Below are 21,784 nucleotides of genomic sequence, written 5' to 3'. Positions count from 1 at the left end.
AATAAAATGGTAATCTTTTATTTTTGAAACATTCTTTGAAGTATAGAGACTAAAATATGTTTAGAAATATATTATTTGCAGAATTTTCAATTGGTAAATAAAAGGCAGAATCAGATGTTGCCCTGCTGGAATTGTAATACTTATTTTAGAAGCAACATTATTACCAAATCAGAATTTGTGGCAGCTCATGCAGTCTGATTCTGATACCAATCAGAGATATCAATCTCTTTCCAGCTCTTCTTTACAGGTGTAAGCTATGCTTGGGAAATAATTTCTCAGTATTTTTGAAATAAGCAATGTGTTTTCACAATACTTATTTACAATATTCCCTTAGCCTTAACACTTAGTCTCTCAGTTCAACTAGCAAATTCTATTCCCCGTCTAAGACTTTACTCATGGGCCCCTAAAATTTCTCTTATTTTCCTAGGAAGAATTATTCTATCTTAGTTAATTTTTTACATGTTTCTTTTCCCCAATCCAAACATCTTTCATTTTTACTTCCCTCCTTAACAATTATACCTTCTAAGGTCTGGCATTTCAAGTCAACTTGCCTGAGACCTGCACTCCCTTGCATGTCTGTCTTTTTTGTCTAATTCATGTAGTTAAAATATACAGTGTCTATTCTCTTACAAATAAGCCAAGGCTGAGGAAAGCTGTATGGCAAGGAAGTTTGGTGTCACTGTGGGTTGTCACTAAGCTCAAAAGGGCCCTCAATATAATACTGGTTTCTTCTCTCCCTGCCTACTTCCTCTATCACTCATTTCCAGGACTATAATAAACCTCATTCAATCTTCAAACATTTAACCTCTATTCATTTCCTCTTCACTCTTGAGCAAATAACCTCATATCTCACTGAGAAAAACACAGCCACCAGGAGGAAACATCACCACTTCCTATCAAACTTACAATCTGTCTGCTTCTGTACTAATGATCTCTTTTTCTTTAGTTTCACTAGGGTAGTAGTTTTAAACTTTGGCTCCGCATTGATAATAGCATCTGGGGAGTTTTCAAAAAATACTTCTGCCTAGGCTCAAACACCAGAGATGGTGGTTTAAATAGTTTGGGTTAGAGCTTGACTATGTTTTTGAAATTTCTTCAGATGATTCTAATGTAGTTAGGGTTGGGAATCAATCTTTGAAAAATTTCAGATTCTATCTTCTCAAATCATATACTCAAATTCACGCTTTCCTTCTTTTCTATATGTAGAGGGAGTATAAAGAATCACTCCCTTTCCTCTTAAAAATGAAACCAAATGAAACCAGATCAACCAGCTAACCAACCAAGCAACAAAAACACTTAAGAAAATTTCTCCGTCATACCTGTGGTGAGGAGTTTTCTGTATCAGCTTAGCTAGGCTGTGGCAGCCAGTTACGCATCCAAATGTGACTGGGCACGTTTCTGTAGAAATAGTGGATTCTGTAGAGATAGTTAGCATCTCTACACAGCTGACTCTAATTAACGTGACTGTCCTCAATTACCTGAGTAAGCATGGCTGATTTCATCAGCTGAAAGTCTGAAAAACTTCAAAAGCTTAGGCTCCAAAATGGAGAGATTCTACCTGTGGTCTGCAGTGTCCATTTTCATCCAAGAGTTTCCAGCCTACGTTTGATACAATCCAGAGGTCTGAAAAGAATTAAATATTAACACACACACACACACACAAAATAACCACACCTGGTTCAGGACTTCTCTGGTGGTCCAGGCGTTAAGAATTGGCTTGCCAACGCAGGGGACACAGGTTCAATCCCTGGTTTGGGAAGATTCCACGAGTTACAGAGCAACTAAGCACAGTCGCCACAACGTGTGCCACAACTAGTGAGCATGTGCTCTAGAGTGTGTCTGAGAGATGCAACTACCGAAGCCCGCGCTCCTAGAGCCTGCATTCTGCAACGGGAGAAGCCACTGCAATGAGAAGCCTGCAAACCACAACAAAAAGTAGCTCCTGCTCGGGTCAGCTAGAGAAAGCCCATGCACAGCCACAAAGATCCAGGACAGCCATAAATAAACAAGCAAGCAAGCAAACTGGTTCTGCCCCATCATTCCACTCAAACAGCCTGCACATGTTGTAATTAACCTTGTTTTGCAAAAACATTTTCCAAGTGGCTATTCAATTGACACATGCTTGGGAAGTTCAGGCTTTGTGTTTTACAGCTCTGGTTCACCTACTCTGTTAGATATGAAGTGTCCATTCCTGCATGAGTCGACTTGTCTCATTATTAAGTTCAGTTGTTCAATTTATAAATACACATGTTGGATTGTATCAAATGTTTTCTACCATCTTAAGATTTTTACACTAATGTAACTCATTTTCCAATATGAACTAATCTTGCATAACTGGGATAACTGAACAAGGTCATAAGTCTATTACTTTTATACATTGCTAGACTGGGTTTGTTAAGTTTTGACTTTTGATATTGAAAGAGCCTCTTAATGAAACTGAGATGGGAGTGAAAAAGTTGGCTTAAAACTCAACATTCAGAAAATGAAGATCATGGCATCTGGCCCCATTACTTCATGGCAGATAGATGGGGAAACAATGGAAATAGTGACAGACTTTATCTGTCTGTCACCAAAATCACTGCAGATGGTGACTGAAGCCATGAAATTAAAAGACGCTTGCTCCTTGGAAGAAAAGCTATGACCATCCTAAACAGCACATTAAAAAGCAGAGACATTACTTAGCCAACAAAGGTCCATCTAGTCAAAGCTATGGTTTTTCCAGTAGTCATGTATGGATGTGAGTTGGACTATAAAGAAAGCTGAGTGCTGAAGAACTGATGCTTTTGAACTGTGGTATTGGAGAAGACTCTTGAGAGTCCCTTGGACTGCAAGGAGATCTAACCAGTCCATCCTAAAGGAGATCAGTCCTGGGTGTTCATTGGTAGGACTGATTTTGAAGCTGAAACTCCAATACTTTGGCCATCTGTGATGTGAACAGCCGACTCACCAGAAAAGACCTTGATGCTGGGAAAGATTGAAGGCGGGAGAAGAAGGGGATGACAGAGGATGAGATGGTTGGGTGACATCACTAACTCGATGGATGAGTTTGAGTAAGTTTCAGGAGTTGGTGATAGATAGGGAGGCCTGACGTGCTGCAGTCCATGGAGTCTCAAAGAGTCAGACATGACTGAGCAACTAACTGAACTGAACTGATTGGCATTTATGTTAATTTTTTGTACGTGAAAATGGCAATTTGGCCTTACTTCTCTTTTAATTGCCATAGGCTTGTTAATTTTATTGATATGTTCAAAGCATCAAATTGTTGGAAAGTCATTTTTTACTGCATAATTAATGCAAATATTCCTTAATTTTTACAAATAAGATATAATATTAAATAAAATTAAAATAAAAGTTTATTTGGAGTTGAACAGAAATAAAAATTTCAACATTTTCCAATTATAGTTCTACTGTTACTTTTAATAGGGAACTATTTTGGCTGAATTTTCTACAAAATTTGTAGACTATAGATTTTCAGCTCTTAAAAGCCTAGATAATTAATAGTCAAAAAGTCAAACTCATTAATCATTTATCTAATTATAATTTTTAGATTTGGAATTATTTTTAAAAAATGTTCCAAGATACATTTCATCCAAGAATACTCTGGTTTACCATAAACGTACTATATACTACTGTTGATGTTAGTGAAAGGTTGAGAAGGATAGCACATTACATAAAAGTTGATCAATCAACTCGATGTATTCCTAAATTTAATTATTTTTATAGAGATAAATAGGAAGAAAAATAAAAGTAAAAATTCAAGTTCAGTAGATTTCCTATAATGTTTTAAGGTTAAAGAAATGATATAAAATGTCCTTGCCATAGAAAGAAAGTTATCAAATATGTAAGTCCATTCAAAGAGGAACCCACTGGCTCAAAAGGGTAAATTTAAGGCTTAATAAGAGTAACAAGTTCAATGAATTAAAATGTATCAAATATGTTAAAAGTTCAATTTCTTGATCTGGGTGGTTGTTTTAAGAGTGTCTGATATAGTAATTTATTAAGTTACACATTTAATTCTGTTTTCTGTATTTGTGCTGTTTAAAATGTACTTTTTAAACTGAGTGAATGAACTCATCATATAATTTTCAGAAAAAATATTCCAGAAAGTTCTATTTCTATGTTAAGTATCAATATATCAAGTTGATAAAAACAGGCAGCCAAAGTTGAATTTTCAATATTTATTAGTAAGGCTGAGGCCACAGCCTTTATACAGCACAATTTGCATAAGTTATCAAGATACATCTTGTATACAATCACAAAACCAAGACATATTTTTACATAGAGTAAAACTCAAGACAGATTTACAAGCATTTCTATACAATTCTCATGTATTTCAGTTCAATTTATATAACCTTTAGCCCAAGAATTTTTCATTAGATTTCATTAGATGGTTCATTAGATTTTTGAGAGATTTGGGTAGAACAGAAAAAAGAACACATTAGCAAATCACCAACATGGCATGCAACATATAGTTAGAAACAAGACATATCTCCAAGTACTCTATTTTTTATTTTTAAACCAATTTTATTAGGTTTTTATCTTCAGTTCAGACAAGAAACTTATTTCCTTTAACATCGGATGTGTTTTTGTTAGGATATCAGCACACACATTAATTGGTAGTGGGAGCACCTGAGCACATCACCAACAAATATACATACACAATCAAACAAGAATCATATTCACATGCTGAATGCCACAGGGAATTAATATTTCAACTTCGTCTAGTATACCAAATGGAGAGTTATGTACAGGGTAACGAATTAAGAAAATGCTCTCAATCTACCTTTCAGAGAAGGAATCATTTGATTAAATGATTTTTATTTAAAGGGAGTCTTTAATAATAACAACAACATGGAACATACAGAAAACATCAATGTGTCATATTCAATGAGAATATCTGTTTCACTCATTCATTCTTGTGTCACATCAAAGGCAAGTTATTATTAAAGAGACAGCTCATAATTATTCACTGAGCTTTCTTTTACTTCCAGCTCAAGCTCAAAGAGGGAAAATCACTCTGTCACACATAGAGTTATAAACACATACATAGCTGTAGTTGGCTGCTTTTGGAATATTAGACATTGTAGCAATGAAAATAAGTTTTTAAAAATATTGTTAGTTATGATTTAAATAATAAAGTAAAAAAATACTATAAACATCTTTATGATATCTTAATGAAATGAAACACTGATCAAATCATTTCTAATAAATTGGGCACAATATAGTATATAATTTCATTTTACTTCACATCACCACCAACCTAGTTCACTACCTCTATCACCATGATCATCACAACCGTTCCTATAATAAGAATCAGTATCAGCTGGTTACCAGCTATAATATTCCCACAGTATGACTATTTTAATGTGTGTGATCCATAAAATTAAATCCACTGATATGCTGAAAATATGCATTTATTAATGTGATTAATTACAATATAGGCAACATTAAGGAGCAAAGACAATCACTTCCTCTTAGTCTTGGATACTCTTCTTTTAAACTGAAATAATAAAGAGTTCAGAGTCACCAAAAGTCTCCTTAACCTTAAGTAAAACAGGGAAACACAAACTTCTTAGTATTATCTATGTCTGTAATGACCATTCTAGACATCCCTGTCTTGTGTAAAAATTCACTCTGTGCTTTTGCTTCACAGCTAAAGGTTTCTTGGGGACCAAATTTTAAACCAAGAAGCAACTTATGTCTGATGACTCAATGAAATTGTGGGAAAAATTAAGATGCTCTTCAAGGTAAAAGTGCTGTAATTGGATTGATCACATGTTATTTAGAGATTACAAACTTTGTCTCTATTAGGATAAAAAAAGCTAATCCCAATAAAATAAATGAAATAAAAAGTGGAAAATCATGTGCTGTGATATATACAAAAAAGTAAAAAACACCGAGCCCTATTTGCAATTAAAAAAGAAACAGTTTTGTTGTAAGAAGGGTAATCAATATCAGAAGAAATGCATTTGTATAAGGTTCAGTGTTGCATAGAATAATTCCAGTACAATGTAGGTGTTTGGTCAGCTGCAAACTTGGCACGCTTGGCAGGATCTTACACTCTCTGAAGAGGGATGCTGGTGCACAAAAAGAAGCCCTGTCATGAACTCTCTTGATTGGCCTGGCCACATCACCAGTTCTGGAATAGAGGGTCCCCTGTCATGGTAAGATTCCTACTCTCTCATGTCAAATAGCTACCAAGGTATGATCTTTGTTTTGGTGGCAGCTGCTTTTGTGTATTTTAAAAGAAATGGCAACTGTAATGAAGTAAGCTAACTGGTCATGAACCTCTCATGCATACTTCTGGTGTAAGTGGCTGCAGAAGAGGACCCACGGGGGTGAGAGTCTCCTTTTAAGGACAAACAATAGAGCCTTTTTATGTCAGCAGGAGATCTTCCTGAACCCTTTCCTTCCCCAATTATGTGATGATTATAAGCTCCCTAAAGTGCTAAATTCTGCTGGAAATATCCATGGCAACTACCAGCAGATCTAGATGTCTCTAAAAATAAAATTCTAGCAATATCAAATCCTTAGTGATCCTCTCACCACATGCTCATTTTACAGCAATAATCAATGATAAAATTGCATTGTCAGGGGAGGGAGATTACAAAGTAGAGGGAAGAAAAGTGACTGTTACCTTTTCTAGACCGGAAAGGAGTGAATTTATATACCTCTATATATAATAAAGATATGTAACATGGAGTTTATTATAAATTATTTAATTTTTAATGTCTTAAATTTAATCAATGTCTGTCAGATTTCAAGTATGTTTTTTCTTTAAAAATGAGAAAATTCAATATCTGACCAATATGTTTCTAGAAAATTTCTCTAATTCCACTAAAACTTCACCCTTGAATAAAGAAGCAGCTTTTAAACTCAGAATTCACAGAGAAGCAATTTATTTTTGTGGGTTTGGGAATAGGATAAGATCAGTATAATTTATTTAATTTATGATAACCCAATTTGTAAATTATTTTTATTAAGTTTTTGACATTAAAAATTTTTTTAACCTTTTTTGGTTAAATGAAAGTTTATATAAGTTCATATTTTAAGAAAATTGGTTTTGGAGTTAATATACTGCTTTTATCCATGTCTTTGCTTACCATTGGTTTCAAAGATGCTTTTTCACATACAAAATTGGGGAAAAAACTGCATAATGCCTATTCCTCACTTATGTGTATAAAACTACATTTGGAAATGTGCTTTCATCTTTTCTCATAGATCACTTAGTTTGATCATCCCAACATCCCATTAGGAAGGTTAGGAATGTGTAATTCTATTTTCCCACAAATAAGAAAACTGAGGAAAATTGAGTTTAAGTGACATGTGCACGGTGACAGTTAGTGGCAGAACCAAGGCCTGAAGCCAGGCTTTGAATCCCAGCTGAGTTCATCTCCTCTAAGTCCATGTAACTTCCTTGTTCATGTTGTTGGTTGATGGGGAAGAGGATATTTCATTTTAATGACTTAAACGTTTGTCCTTTTATTCTATATTATTAAAGTAGCTCAAAGAACACTTTCACCTTAATATAACATTGATTTTTCACATATTTTCCCAACACTGATGAACTGGATTACTGTGATACTGTCACTAAAGTAGGACAATAGAGCACTAGGGAGAACTTGAATTTGGTGTCAGGGTTTTCATTTTACAATCAGTTAACATAGTAAGGAAAAAAGAAACTGTGGAAGAGCAGGAAATGACATCAATTAATCAATGTCACAGATTAGTATGATTTGTTTGCCAGAGGAAGAACTTTCTCCCTGTGCAATTATTACTCCAGAGAAAGAAAATATGTGGGATAGTACATTGATTTGCAACTTCACAAAGCACAAGTTATCATGCTTCCTAGAATATGTCAATTTAATCTAGGTCCTTTGGTATGCAGATTGAAAATGTCTTGGATTAAGGGTTATTTATGGAGATTTTCATGTTTTCAACCAAGGTTCCAACAGTTTATGGGACAATCTTCTTTTCCATTAGCCAGTCATGGCTTTACTTCTAGATACATGTAATTCCATTTCTACTTAGTATTATTTTCAGTATACATGATTTCAAATTATACAAATGTGCTTTTACAACATGAATTCCAAATTGGTGTAGTTCACCCTTATAACATTTAGACACAGAGAAAACTTATACAACATGATCTAAAAACTATAATTTCTAAATCTCTGGTCCTCCTTACTTCTTTCTAGTCTGGATACACACTGTGGGTGTATCCTATGTCAGAATCTCAAAACAGTTATCTGAGAAGATGAAGAAGAAAGACTTTTGAAAACTGAGATTTGTTACATCAGTTCCTTCCTTTCAACCAAGCTCTTCTGCATAAAGGATTACTTTTGCCTGCGTTAGAAACCATATTAATTTTAAGTCTCAGCCTTCAGTTCGCTATAGCTCAACTCTACTCAAAAATGTTTTGCATTAAGTAATCAAAATTTCTCTCACTGTTTTTCGTGACAGCCATAAGAAATCCAAGGTTTCAGAACTCCTTTTTTTCTCTTGTCTTCAATATATGGACTTTTTCTTTTGAGTTTTTTTCTATGTTCCACAACCATACATTTGCAAAGGTTTCAGTATGCTTTTGCTTTTTGTTCCTCTTCTCACGATTACCCCTGAAAACAGCTTAGAACCAATAGTATTCAACTATAGTCGCGATTAAGATTATTTAAAGCACTTTCTATACCCTGAGCAGACACATTTCTTCAGTGGGTTTGAGTAGGACTGACCAAAAGTTTGTGCCAGTTGACTATTCTTTTTCTGAGATCCACTTTGTCAAGCCAGATACAGGCTTCGCCAATCAAGGTCTTTTTCATAAACTTCCCTCCATTGGAAAAAAGTAAAATCTAGAAAAAATAGTCAAAATTATATATCTATTTGTGTGTACATTTTCAACTTCTTTTATGGACATTTACACATCAAAGAACTAACACAGACAAGAAAGGGTGAGGGTGAGAGGAATTAGCAGACATCCTTGTAGGAGAACTAATAACTAAGATGACCTCAAATGATCTGCATAATATTAATTAATTCACATCAACATTTCCCAAAGGCAGAGACCTATCCTGCAGGACAGAATTCTAGATAAGATATGTGTTATCAGCTAATTCTAACTCAGTTTATGCTTAAATTGATAGAAAGTTTCAGAAAAGAACTTAACTAGTTTATGAAAAACCAACTCAAATACAAAATTATTTGAGTGGTATGTAAATAAGTAAGAGTTTACAAGGCAGATAGAACATAACATTGATTTTAAATACCATTTACTTTACTGGGGATTTTACTATAGTAAGCTCTTCTAAAGTGGTTTCTTGTCATATGTAGAATTTACATTAGTTGAAATTCCATGGGATCTCAAACTCAAGAATTTTTTTTTTTAGGGATCAGTTGAAAGAAAGGTAGAGACAAGGTAGAGACAGCCATTAATCCTTGACAATTCTCTTACTCTCTCTCTTTCTTTTTGGAATCTCCTTCAGATAATTCATCTTTATTCCTGGCCAAAATTTACTTTTATGTTTCTGACTTCAAAATCTACTCTTCTATCTTTTCAAGCCTTTGATTTTGTGATTTCAAATTGCCTAATTATATATTTCATTTGGACCTGCCCTCATCAAATTTATTACATTTCAGACAAACTCATGATTTTTTTCTCCCTCTATCCCTTCTTTAACTACTCAGCCTCTGTGCCTGACACATCTGTTCACACAGACTTCAGAGTGTCTTTTAATCTTATTATTCCCTTTAACTGTAATGTCAGTTAATCCTCTCAATGCAGTTTTTGCTTTGTAATATGTCTTACATTAGTCTCCAGCACAGGCCTTCATTTAAGTACCAAAACCATGGTCTTCTCGTCCCACATTTTTCATCATTACCCTCCCTCCTCTTTCTCCTTTCTCATTCCTTGTCTCTACATCTACCAAAGGCATACTATGTATAAGCATTGTGCTAGGCTGCAGAAGACAGAGCAATGAAAATCAAGCTTTGCACCAGAGAAGTTGATAGTACAAAAACAGTGGCAGGTAAGTACATAAATGGTTGTGCAAAACTGGGAGTGATGGCCTAATAAGATAAGCAAAACATGTGAATAAGATGTGATGAAGTATACCACAGCCATCAGTAAAGAGATGACTTTACATTGAAAGATGTGGAATATTGTAAGAGATGGAGAGAAATGAAGAAGGGAGTACTGAAGGGGAGGAAAAATACAAGCAAACAATCCAAGAATGTGAAGATTCTGGTGTGACTGAAGTAAAGAGTGAGTGGAAAAGTATACAAAGAGATGAAATTAAATGGAATACAATTAAATTAAATACATATAACTCACTTTAGAGGATTCTGAATGGGTCAGGCTAACAGTGAATCATTGGAGGGTCATCTAGTCAGTGTTTTTAAAAGATATCTCTGCCAGTAGTGTGATAAAATGAATTAAAAGCATAAGATAGTGATGGCAAGTAGGCCAGGTATAGTGCTGAAATGATGTGCATAATAAAGATGAAGACCCAAAGAGGATTAGTGGCAGTGAGTGTGAAAAAAAAATCTGTATAAATGAAACTAAGTAGGTAAGATAGAGGCTAATTGGATGGGGTGAATGGGTTGTGGAATTTTCAAGGGCCCCTGGAAAGTTACCTCTAAAATTAACTTGTAAAATGTCACATAGTATATGATTGGCATATAAATATTGAATAATTAAACAGTAAATAAGTACAGTATAGGTGAAAATTTAAAAATAGGAATGGTATGAGTTACCTGAAGAGAATGTCCAGCAGGACTTAGGCTGAATCTAAAAGTCTCATTGAATGAAGGCTCTCGATCATGTCTACATACTCTTGTTTTTTTCTTGATCACCTTTTTTTGGGTAGATATGTTCATCACATATAGTTTCACATATAAATCTGAAAATAAGAATTCAGCTTATTAAGTGTCTACTAACAATACATTTATACAATTAGCATTATAATTGTATACTGGGAGCTTCCCTACATTTTACATAAAGCCAGTAGACTGTGAACAACTTGTTTCAGACAACATAGAGCAATTAAAATATACCTAATTAAAACACACCAATTTTCTTAGCAGTTTAAATGTTTACTTGTATAATAAATATATCACTCTAAGTTTATGTTGGAAAAAAATCTAGTTTTTAACCAGTAAAATATCAATTTGCTTTATATAAGATTAGATTTATAAGATTATAAATTAATTCTTATTTCATATTTTTTTTCAGATATATTTGATACACAGTCCAAATTTTAGTTAGCATTTTCTAGGGCATTTAGTTCATTCTCCTAAGGAGTTCTTAGATACATTATATTGCTTATTATCATAAAATTAGATACCTGGTAAGTGATCAGGAGATTTAAATTTGTAGGTAATATTTCTACACTGTAGGATTTCAACTATTAGTTGTTCCCCATCTGTCTTCATTTCTTTCTTCAATGCAATCTTGATTTCTCCCATTACCTGAGTTTTAACTGGAACAATTTAATTAAAAAGTTAAGGAATATGTCATGTCATATATTAACTGGTTCATTCAATAAGTTTTTTGTACATTCATTTTTTGAGCGTTTACCAAGAGCTCAACATCTTATCATATCCTATGGATACACAGATGAACAGAATACAGTCCAAGCCCTTAAGGAGTAGAAAGTTTCACAGGAAAACTAATAAATTATAAACTTAAAATGAGGTATGTTATGTATAATGATAAGCTAGTAACATGAGAGGTATGGAGGAAATGTAAGTAGGTGTCACTCAACTGTAGATTTTTAGGACAAAAGAGGTAATAGATGAGACAATAGGAGACTGTAGAAAGATAGTCGTACATACAAATAATAGAATTCTAATTTATAGCAAACATTAAGTCAAGTGAAATACAAGAAGCTGTCTGCCAACAGTTGCTCACTACCTACAAGGCTTACAAAGGAACACTTGCTAACACAACTAAATGTAGTTGTATATTATATCTACTTCCATTCTATTTTCTTTGTAAGAGAAGTGGCCAACAAGAATATATAGTAATAAAATTGCACTAGGGAAAAATATGAGTGATTTAAATGAATTCAAGACATTCTTCTTCTAGTATTTATCTTGGATCTTTATATTAGTGAAGAAGCAATTCATGCTAGGTCAAACTCTATGTTGATTTCAATGGATTTTCTCTCCTATATTGATTCATACATTTATTCACTTACTCATTCACCAACAAATATTTTATTTCCCACTCTACTTTGTGATAAGCACTCTGTTAGGAAGAATGGATACAATGGTAAGCCATCATACACATGCTTACTGGTTTTATGGTTTTTCAGTCTATTGGGAAGAAGTACTTCAGTGAAATAATTTATTCAGTAAAGGTACAATTAGAGAGAGAGAAGATGTTCTGATGTATAAAAGCAAGGTTACAATAAAGTCTAGGAAAGAACTTCATGAGCTGAAACCAGAAGAATAAGAAAGCATTAACTAGGTGATATGGATGGAGAAGAACATCCTAAAGAGAAGGAACAGTGTGTCCACAAAAGGCAACATCACTGGACCAAGGAACTAAATAAATATTCATGGGATTATAATATACTGTTAAGTGGTGCTATGTTTAGAATTTGCATTTTATCTTTAGAACAATTGAAATCCAGTGAAGGTCTTTAACACGGATGTAGATCATTTGTTCTCATATGTTTCAATCTCAGGCTTTCTTTATATTACAAAAAGAAAACACTGGTCCTCAAAGAACATTAAAGTTTCTAATTAAAAAATAAAAGTATACATTTACAAATATTTATTCATTGGTTCCATTAAAATGACAAGAATATACCTGTAAGTAGGGATTTTAATGAAAAATAACCATAATTTAAAAAAACAGTGAGGCATGTACAGATTAATGTAATTATCTGTACTTGGCTTAATAGTGGATGGCTGAATTCTCATACTTGTTTCTACATTAAATCCAGTTCAATATGTTGTATTAGTTGAAATACATGATGGTCTTACATATATACATAGTTGGAAAAGGAAGAAGTATTTTAGTATCCTTTTCAGATAACTGTGGACAATCTTTGATACTACCAAAACATGAAAAGTAGTGTTTCTTTTTTTTAAAGATTAATGGAAATGTAGAATCTGAAACCATATCAATGAACTTTTTTTGTACTTTTACTTTAAAATACTATAGTCTATCTTGTACCTCGAATGGATCATTTAACTTTACCTGAATTGGTAACATCATATACTATTTATTTTGTAAAATAATGGTCTATTGAGTTATGTAGGTCTTCAAAAATCTGACACAATTCATACAATATTAAAAACACTTTTGTTAATATCACCACCCATATCATGAAAAAAGTCTGAATTATGAAAAGCTGTCAAGCTCAGGGAAGCAGATAAAAGTTTTAGAAAATTTCATTTTTACTTAGAAGTTGATTTTTGTCATTGACAACAACTACTGTCATTGTTTTCTTAAAGTGACAAATTCATTTTGTTAATTTTTTAGAAAATGGCTGCTGAATGTACCATGGACTTTGTTAAGTGAATGCTGCAAAAAATTTATTTTTCATTCAAATCTCAAGACCGAGAGCAAAACCTCATCAATCAGGGCAGCAACTTTATCTGTAAAACAGTTATATTTCTTTCCTCCAAACCCATAAGAAATCAGACAGAACTAATACTGCTCCATTCCTCAAACTGTAACTGAGATGGAGGGGAATAAAAGAGTATTCTAAATGATAGGGAGGGAGTCAAGGACAACACCCCAACTATTTGAAGCTAATAGGAGCTAAAGTCAGAAATGATCACATCAATTAGCATGATGAAAGGAAAAAAACAAAACTAATTTTTCTGGAAAAAATTCATGGTTATAGGTGGTAGGTTTAGAAACTCCAACTTGCCAGCATATAAAATTTGTTGTTGTTGTTTTCACTTTCTCACTTCTGAAGAAAGGTGGAATTAAAAACTTGTTAACTAACATTCTCAAATCATCACATTGCCTATTTTTTTCTTGGAAGGTTAAATTCACATGCTCCATAGTGTGATACTTGTGAAGCTCTTGTTAAGTTTTTCCTACTCAAAGACGGTTCCAGCTTGTTCTTTACTGTTTCTACTAAAAGTAAAAAAGAGACATGTCTACTGAGGTGGTCTCAAAGGATGTATGCATTAATTATGAGTTATCACTATCAATCATGCTTATCCTTTTATAGCTACAAAATGCCTTTGTCATTGAAATCAAATGCATGGATTGTGACAAAAACCTCTATGTCCACTCCCTCCACAGGTTGGGGGAGATTGGTGGATGGGAGAGACAGTAACGCCAGATCATCTTGAGCCTTTGAACCAAAGGAGACAACACACACAGAGAGGACACGTGAGGGTGTTACGTAATCTTGTTTGGAATAGAGAGCAAAGTAGCAATAAAAATTTCTTTGACCAGCCTCCAGGTCTCTTAGTTTCCCAAAACTTCCATTTTAGCTGTATTAATAATACAGCTAAATAGAAATTAATCCTACTCCAGAGAAGATATTTATCCTACAACATGGCACATAGCTCTGATTACGAGTAGAAAGAACATTGTCTTTTCTCCACTGTATATTCTTGGCTCCATTGCTGTAGATTAACTGACTGTAGGTGTGTGGGTTTATTTTTGGGCTCTCTATTTGTTCCATTTATCTGAATATCTGTTTTGGTACCAATACTATGCTGTTTTGATTACTGTAGCTTTGTAATATTGTCTGAAGTCTAGGAGGGTTATGCCTCTAGCTTTGTTCTTTTTCCTCAGGATTGCTTTGGCAATTCTGAGTGTTTTATGGTTCCATATAAATTTGGGATTATTTGCTCTAGCTCTGTGAAAAATGTCATGGGTAATTTGATAGAGATCACATTAAATCAGTAGATTGCTTTGGGCAGCATTATCATTTTAACAATATTAATTCATCCAATCCAAGATCATGGAATATTTTTCTATTTCTTTGAATTATCTTCAATTTCCTTTATTACTGTTTTATAGTTCTTAGTGTATAAGCCTTTAATCTCCTTGAACAGGTTTATTCTACTTTAAAAGGGATTTTTTTTAAACTTTCTCTTTCTGATATTCATTGCTAGTGTAAACAACTGCAACAGATTTCTGTATGTTAATCTTGTATCTTGCTATCTTGCTGAATTCATTTATCAGTTCGAGGAGTTTTTGTGTGGAGTGCTGCTGGGAAAGCGGGACAGCCACATGTAAATCGACGAGGTTGGAACACACCCCCATACCATACACAAAAATAAACTCAAAATACACAATACAACTCCTACAACAAAACACAGGCAAAACATTTTCTGACATAAATAACATTAATGTTTACTTAGGACAGTGTCCCAAGGCAATAGAAATAAAAGTAAAAATAAGCAAATGAGACCTAATCATACTTACAAGCTTTTGCACAGCAAATGAAACCATAAACAAAATTAAAAGACAATCTATGGACTGGGAGAAAATATTTGCAAATGATGCAACTGACAAAGGTTTAATTTCCAAAAAATACAAATAGCTCATACAACTCAATAACAACAACAACAACAAAAGCCCAAAACAGCCCAATAAAAAAGTGAGTAGAAGACATATGTAGACATTTCTCCAAAGAAGACATACAGACGGTGAACAGATACATTTGCCAAAGTAAAAACAACACCCAGCTGTGGATGTGACTGGTGATGGAAGTAAGTCCAATGCTATAAAGAACAATATTGCATAGGAACCTGAAATGTTAGGTCCATGAATCAAGGCAAATTGGAAGTGGTGAAACAGGAGATGTCAAGAGTGAACATAGACATTTTAGGAATCAGTGAACTAAAATGGACTGGAATGGGTGAATTTAACTTAGACCATTATATCTACTACTATGGGTAAGAATCCCTTAGAAGAAATGGAGTAGCCCTCATAGTCAATGAAAGAATCTGAAATGCAGTACTTGGGTGCAATCTCAAAAACAACAGAATGATCTCTGCTCAGTTTCAAGGCAAACCATTCAATATCACAGTAATCCAAATCTATGCCCCGACCAGTAATGCTGAAGAAACTGAAGGTGAAGAGGTCTATGAGGACCTACAAGACTTTCTAGAACTAACAACCAAAAAAGATGTCCTTTTCATTACAGGGGACTGGAATGCAAAGTAGGAAGTCAAGAGATACCTGGAGTAACAGGCGAATTTGGCCGTGGAGTACAAAGTGAAGCAGGGCAAAGGCTAACAGAGTTTTGCCAAGAGATTACACTGATCATAGCAAACACCCTCTTCCAACAACACAAAAGATGACTCTACACATGGATGTCACCAGATGGTCAATACCAAAATCAGACTGATTATATTCTTTGCAGCCAAAAGATGAAGAAGCTCTATGCAGTCAGCAAAAACAAGGTCAGGAGCTGACTGTGGCTTAGATCATGAACTCCTTATTGCTGAATTCAGACTTAAATTGAAGAAACTAGGGGAAACCAATAGACCATTCAGGTATGACCTAAATCAAATCCCTTATGATTATAAGTGACAAATAAATTTAAGGAGTTACATCTGATAGAGTGCCTGAAGAACTATGGATGGAATTTTGTGACATTGTACAGGAGGCAGTGATCAAAACCATACCCAGGAAAAAGAAAGGCAATAAGGCAAAATGGTTGTCCGAGGAGGCAAATTACAAATAGCTGAGAAAAGAGAAGTGAAAGGCAAAGGAGAAAAGGAAAGATATACCCATCTGAATGCAGACTTCCAAAGAATAGCTAGGAGAGATAAGAAAGCCTTCTTCAGTGATCAATGCAAAGAAATAGAGGAAAACAATAGAATGGGAAAAACTAGAAATCGCTTCAAGAAAATTAGAAATACTAAGGGAACATTTCATGCAAAGATGGGTACAATAAAGGACAGAAATGGTATGGACCTAACAGAAGCAGAAGATATTAAGAAGAGGTGGCAGGAATACACAGAAGAACTGTACAAAAAAGATCTTCATGACCCAGATAATCACGACGGTGTAGAGCCAGACATCCTGGAATGTGAAGCCAAGTGGGCCTTAGAAAGCATCACTACGAACAAAGCTAGTGGAGGTGATGGAATTCCAGTGGAGCTATTTCAAATCCTGAAAGATGATGCTGTGAAAGTGCTGCACTCAATATGCCAGCAAATTTGGAAAACTCAGCAGTGGCCATAGGACTGGAAAAGGTCAGTTTTCTTTCCAATCCCAAAGAAAGGCAATGCCAAAGAACGCTCAAACTACCACACAATTGCACTCATCTCACATGCTAGTAAGGAGAAGGCAATGGCACCCCACTCCAGTACTCTTGCCTGGAGAATCCCAGGGACGGGGGAGCCTGGTGGGCTGCTGTCTATGGGGTCGCACAGAGTCGGACACGACTGAAGTGACTTAGCAGCGGCAGCAGCACACGCTAGTAAAGTATTGCTCAAAATTCTCCAAGCCAGGCTTCAGCAATACATGAACTGTGAGCTTCCAGAAGTTCAAGCTGGATTTAGAAAAGCCAGAGGAACCAGAGATCAAATTGCCAACATCCACTGGATCATTAAAAAAGCAAGATAAAAACATCCACTTCTGCTTTATTGACTACGCCAAAGCCTTTGACTGTGTGGATCACAACAAACTGTGGAGAATTCTTAAAGAGATGGGAATACCAGACCACCTGACCTGCCTCCTGAGAAATCTGTATGCAGGTCAGGAAGCAACAGTTAGAACTGGACATGGAACAATAGACTGGTTCCAAATCGGGAAAGGAGCACGTCAAGGCTGTTTATTGTCACCTTGCTTATTTAACTTCTATGCAGGGTACATCATGCAAAATGCCAGCTAGATGAAGTACAAGCTGGAATCAAGATTACTGGGAGAAATATCAATATGCTCAGATATGCAGATGACACCACCCTTATGGCAGAAAGTGAAGAACTAAAGAGCCACTTGATAAAAGTGAAAGAGGAGAGTGAAAAATTTGTCTTAAAACACAACATTCAGAAAACTAAGATCATGGCATCTGGTCCCATCACTTCATGGCAGATAGATGGGGAAACAATGGAGACAGTGACAGACTTTATTTTTTTGGGCTCTAAAATCACTGCAGATGGTGACTGCAGCCATGAAATTAAAAGATGTTTGCTCCTTGGAAGAAAAGCTATGGCAAACCTAGACAGCATATTATAAAGCAGAGATATTACTTTGTCAACAAGGTCCGGCTAGTCAAGGCTATGGTTTTTCCAGTAGTCATGTATGAATGTGAGAGTTGGATGATAAAGAAAGCTGAGTGCTGAAGAATTCATGCTTTTGAATTCTTGTTGGAAAAGACTCCTGAGAGTCCCTTGGAGTGCAAGGATATCAAACTGGTCAATCCTAAAGGAAATCATTCCTGAATACTCATTGGAAGGACTGATGCTGAAGCTAAAACTCCAAGACTTTGGCCACCTGATGCGAAGAACTGACTCCCTGGAAGAGACCTTGATCCTGGAAAAGACTGAAGGCAGGAGGAGAAGGGGATGACAGAGGATGAGATGGTTGGATGGCATCACTGACTCTGTGGACATTAGTTTGAGTAAGCTCTGGGAGTTGGTGATAGACAGGGAAGCCTGGTGTGCTGCAGTCCATGAAATCGCAAAGAGTAGGACATGACTGAGCAACTGAACTTAACTGAATAGACACAGGAAAAGATACTCAACACTGCTTGCTAATTATTTAAGAAATGCAAACCAAACATACACTGAACAGAAAGGACACTATTAAAATGTCAACAAATAACAAATACTGGAGAAAGTGCAAAGAAAAGAAAACCCTTCTACTTTGTCGGTAGGAATGTAAACTGGTACGGCCACTATGAAAGCAGTACAGAGGTTCCTCAAAAAACTAAAAATAGAGTTACTGTATGATATGGTAATCCCATTCCTGGGCTTATCTGTGGACAAATTACGATTCAAAAAGATACATACACCCCAATGTTCATATCAGCACTATTTACAATAGTCAAAAGACATGGAAACAACTTATATGTCCATGGACAGAAGAATAGATAAAGAAGATGTGATCAATATATATATAATGGAGTATTACTCAGTCATGAAAAGAATGAAATAATGCCCTTTGCAGCAACACAATGGACCTAGAGATTATTATATGAAATAAAGTCAGAATGAGAAAGGCAATTACCATATGATATCACTTATTTGCAGAATTTAAAATATGACACAAATGAGCTTATTTATGAAACATAGACAGACTCATAGACATAGAGAAATGACTTGTAGTTGCCAAAGGGGAGGGGACTGGGAGGGGGATGGTTTGGGATTAGCAGATGTACCCTATTATATATGAAAGAATAAACAAGGTCTTACCATGTAGCTTAAGGAATTATACTCAATAACCTGTAATAAAACATAAGGGCTTCCCAGGTGACTCAGTGGTAAAGAATCTGCCTGCCAAGCAGGAGCTGCAGGTTCGATCCCTGTGTTGAGAAGAACCCCTGGAGAAAAAAATGGCAACCCACTCTAGAATTCTTGCCTGGGAAATCCCTGGAGAGAGAAGCCTGGTGGGCTTCAGTCCATGGGGTCACAAAAGACCTGGACACAACTTAGAGATTAAACAACAACAATAAACCGTAATGGAAAATAATATGAAAAAGAAATATGTATATACAACTATAAAGATACATGTTTATCACTTTTGCTATACACCAGAGACTAACACAACATGCAAATCAACAATATTTCAACTCAAAAAAAAAAGGAATAGAAGGAAGAGGGATATGGAGGGCATAGCTAAAAAATGAGATGACAAAATGATAGGTGGGGTGAAAATGGGGATGCTGCTCCTGCTGCTGCTAAGTCGCTTCAGTCATGTCTGACTCTGTGCGACCCCATAGACGGCAGCCCACCAGCCTCCCCCATCCCCGGGATTCTCCAGGCAAGAACACTGGAGTGGGTTGTCATTTCCTTCTCCAATGCGTGAAAATGAAAAGAGAAAGTGAAGTCACTCAGTTGTGCCCAACTCTTAGCGATCCCATGGACTGCAGCCTACCAGGCTTCTCCGTTCATGGGATTTTCCAGGCAAGAGTACTGGAGTGGGGTGCCATTTCCTTCTCCAGAAAATGGGGATAAGAGAGGTAAATGCAAATAATCCCATTTAAAAGCTATTAATACATTAGACACATCCTGGGAACGAAATGAAGTAAGATAGAAATCAATCCTATTGTCACAGAATGAAGAAAGGCTTAGGATGATACAGAGAAAAATAAAGAGTAAAGAAGTTTCAGAATAATGATGGATATGTTAGAACCAAAAAATATGATCTGTTATAATTAATTGCTCCAGAAAAAAAGTAAAAACTAAATTCAAGAGAACAGAAAATAAGATCTATTTAAAATATAAATGTATTTACCTAAAACAATAGAAGAGTGAACATCTGGGTCAAAAGACTATTGTATATTCCTGGAGATCATAAGTTCATATACTGATATATCCAACTTAAGCTACTTCAAGTATACTGAAAGTGTTTTTAAAAATCCAGGGGAAAAACTAAGTTCCCCCAAAATGTAACAGACTGCTTTCCTAAAATATTTCAAAGATTGTGTAAAGGATATAGAACCTGTAATAATGAGTGAAAGAAAAAGAGATTAAAGAGAGAGGAAGAAAGGGAATGAATGGAAAATTTGAAGAAGAAATCCAGGAGACCAATACATAATGGAAGAGGAAAAGTGGAAGAAAGTATAAGAGTATCGATTTCCTTTGTGCAGAGTTAATACAATTAAAATTTGAAATGTAGTATTAAAATACATAATTACTTACTCTCTTAATATTTTCAACTTTGTTTATTAAACTTAGTGAGATTTTTTATAGACTATGGCTAAAATTTATTGAAATATTTTACATGTCTAAAATACTTATTGAGATTAAGCTTGTCTTGTTTTCACTGTATTAGTTTTCTTAGATTAAAAATCAATAAATCATTTTTGATAAAGAACAGGAATAATTTAATTCAATTTTAACAAAATTGTGTGTGTGTCCCTTTATCTCTTTAGTTAACTGAAGTAAGTGTAACTGTAAAATTGGTTTATTTTTATCTTCCACAGCTTTCTTTTTTTTCACACTCTCTTGTGATTTATTCTCCTTTAAGATATGCAGTGTTCTTTCAACTTTTCTGTTTTCTTAAAAAAGAGTTTACATATATTTTATCTTTGAAAAGCTGTGTTTTTTGAATCTATATGGAATATTTATATACATACTTATATCTAGATCTCCAACTAATTTGTGATTTTAGTAAGGTATATTTTAAGAAAACATTGCAATTAACAAAATACAATCATCATTTCACAACAAGAAATAAGGTTGATGTAATCCCCGTTTTACAGATGAGAAAACAGTGGCTTGAGTATTTTAAGTAACTTGTCAAATTTAAAGTGCTAGGCAGAACTATTTAAACTTCTGGTTTTAAGCACAGGTCTCTATTCTCTCATGAACACCTTATGTTTTCTTATGAATAATACTTTTAAAAACATTGGCTCATTTATGGAAATATTCATATGAAATATTAAAAAAATTATCAGAATGAAAGAATTTTCAGTAGTTCTTTTGCTATTTTATCTTACCTGGACATAGGACTTTAGAAAGAAAAGAGGCATAGCAAACAATTATTTTAGTTGGTTAAACAATAGCTGGAAGCTATAGTCTTCCTTTACACACTAGATCAGTTATGCAGATTATTGATATGAAAGGACAAAGCAGCAGTAAATACTTCCAGCAATATTCATTAATTATATGAGATTCTATATGTAACTGG

General features: G+C 34.7%; 1 protein-coding gene across 1 annotated transcript in view; it reads right to left on the bottom strand.

Moving 5' to 3' along the window:
* Window positions 1-4,167: 4,167 nt before the first annotated feature.
* PCLO (piccolo presynaptic cytomatrix protein) overlaps window positions 4,168-21,784 on the bottom strand; it is a 389,810-nt gene continuing 372,193 nt past the window's right edge. The window contains exons 23-25 of the mRNA XM_061413775.1: window positions 11,337-11,471; window positions 10,747-10,892; window positions 4,168-8,846 (exon numbers count right to left, since the gene is read on the bottom strand). Coding sequence (XP_061269759.1) covers window positions 8,706-8,846; window positions 10,747-10,892; window positions 11,337-11,471 — 422 coding nt within the window. The 3' untranslated portion in view covers window positions 4,168-8,705. The remainder of the gene's footprint in view (window positions 8,847-10,746; window positions 10,893-11,336; window positions 11,472-21,784) is intronic.

Source organism: Bos javanicus, chromosome 4, assembly GCF_032452875.1.
Source record: "Bos javanicus breed banteng chromosome 4, ARS-OSU_banteng_1.0, whole genome shotgun sequence".
Lineage (NCBI taxonomy): Eukaryota > Metazoa > Chordata > Mammalia > Artiodactyla > Bovidae > Bos > Bos javanicus.
The sequence above is the reverse complement of the archived record's forward strand: the minus strand, read 5'-3'. Positions and strand labels throughout refer to the sequence as shown.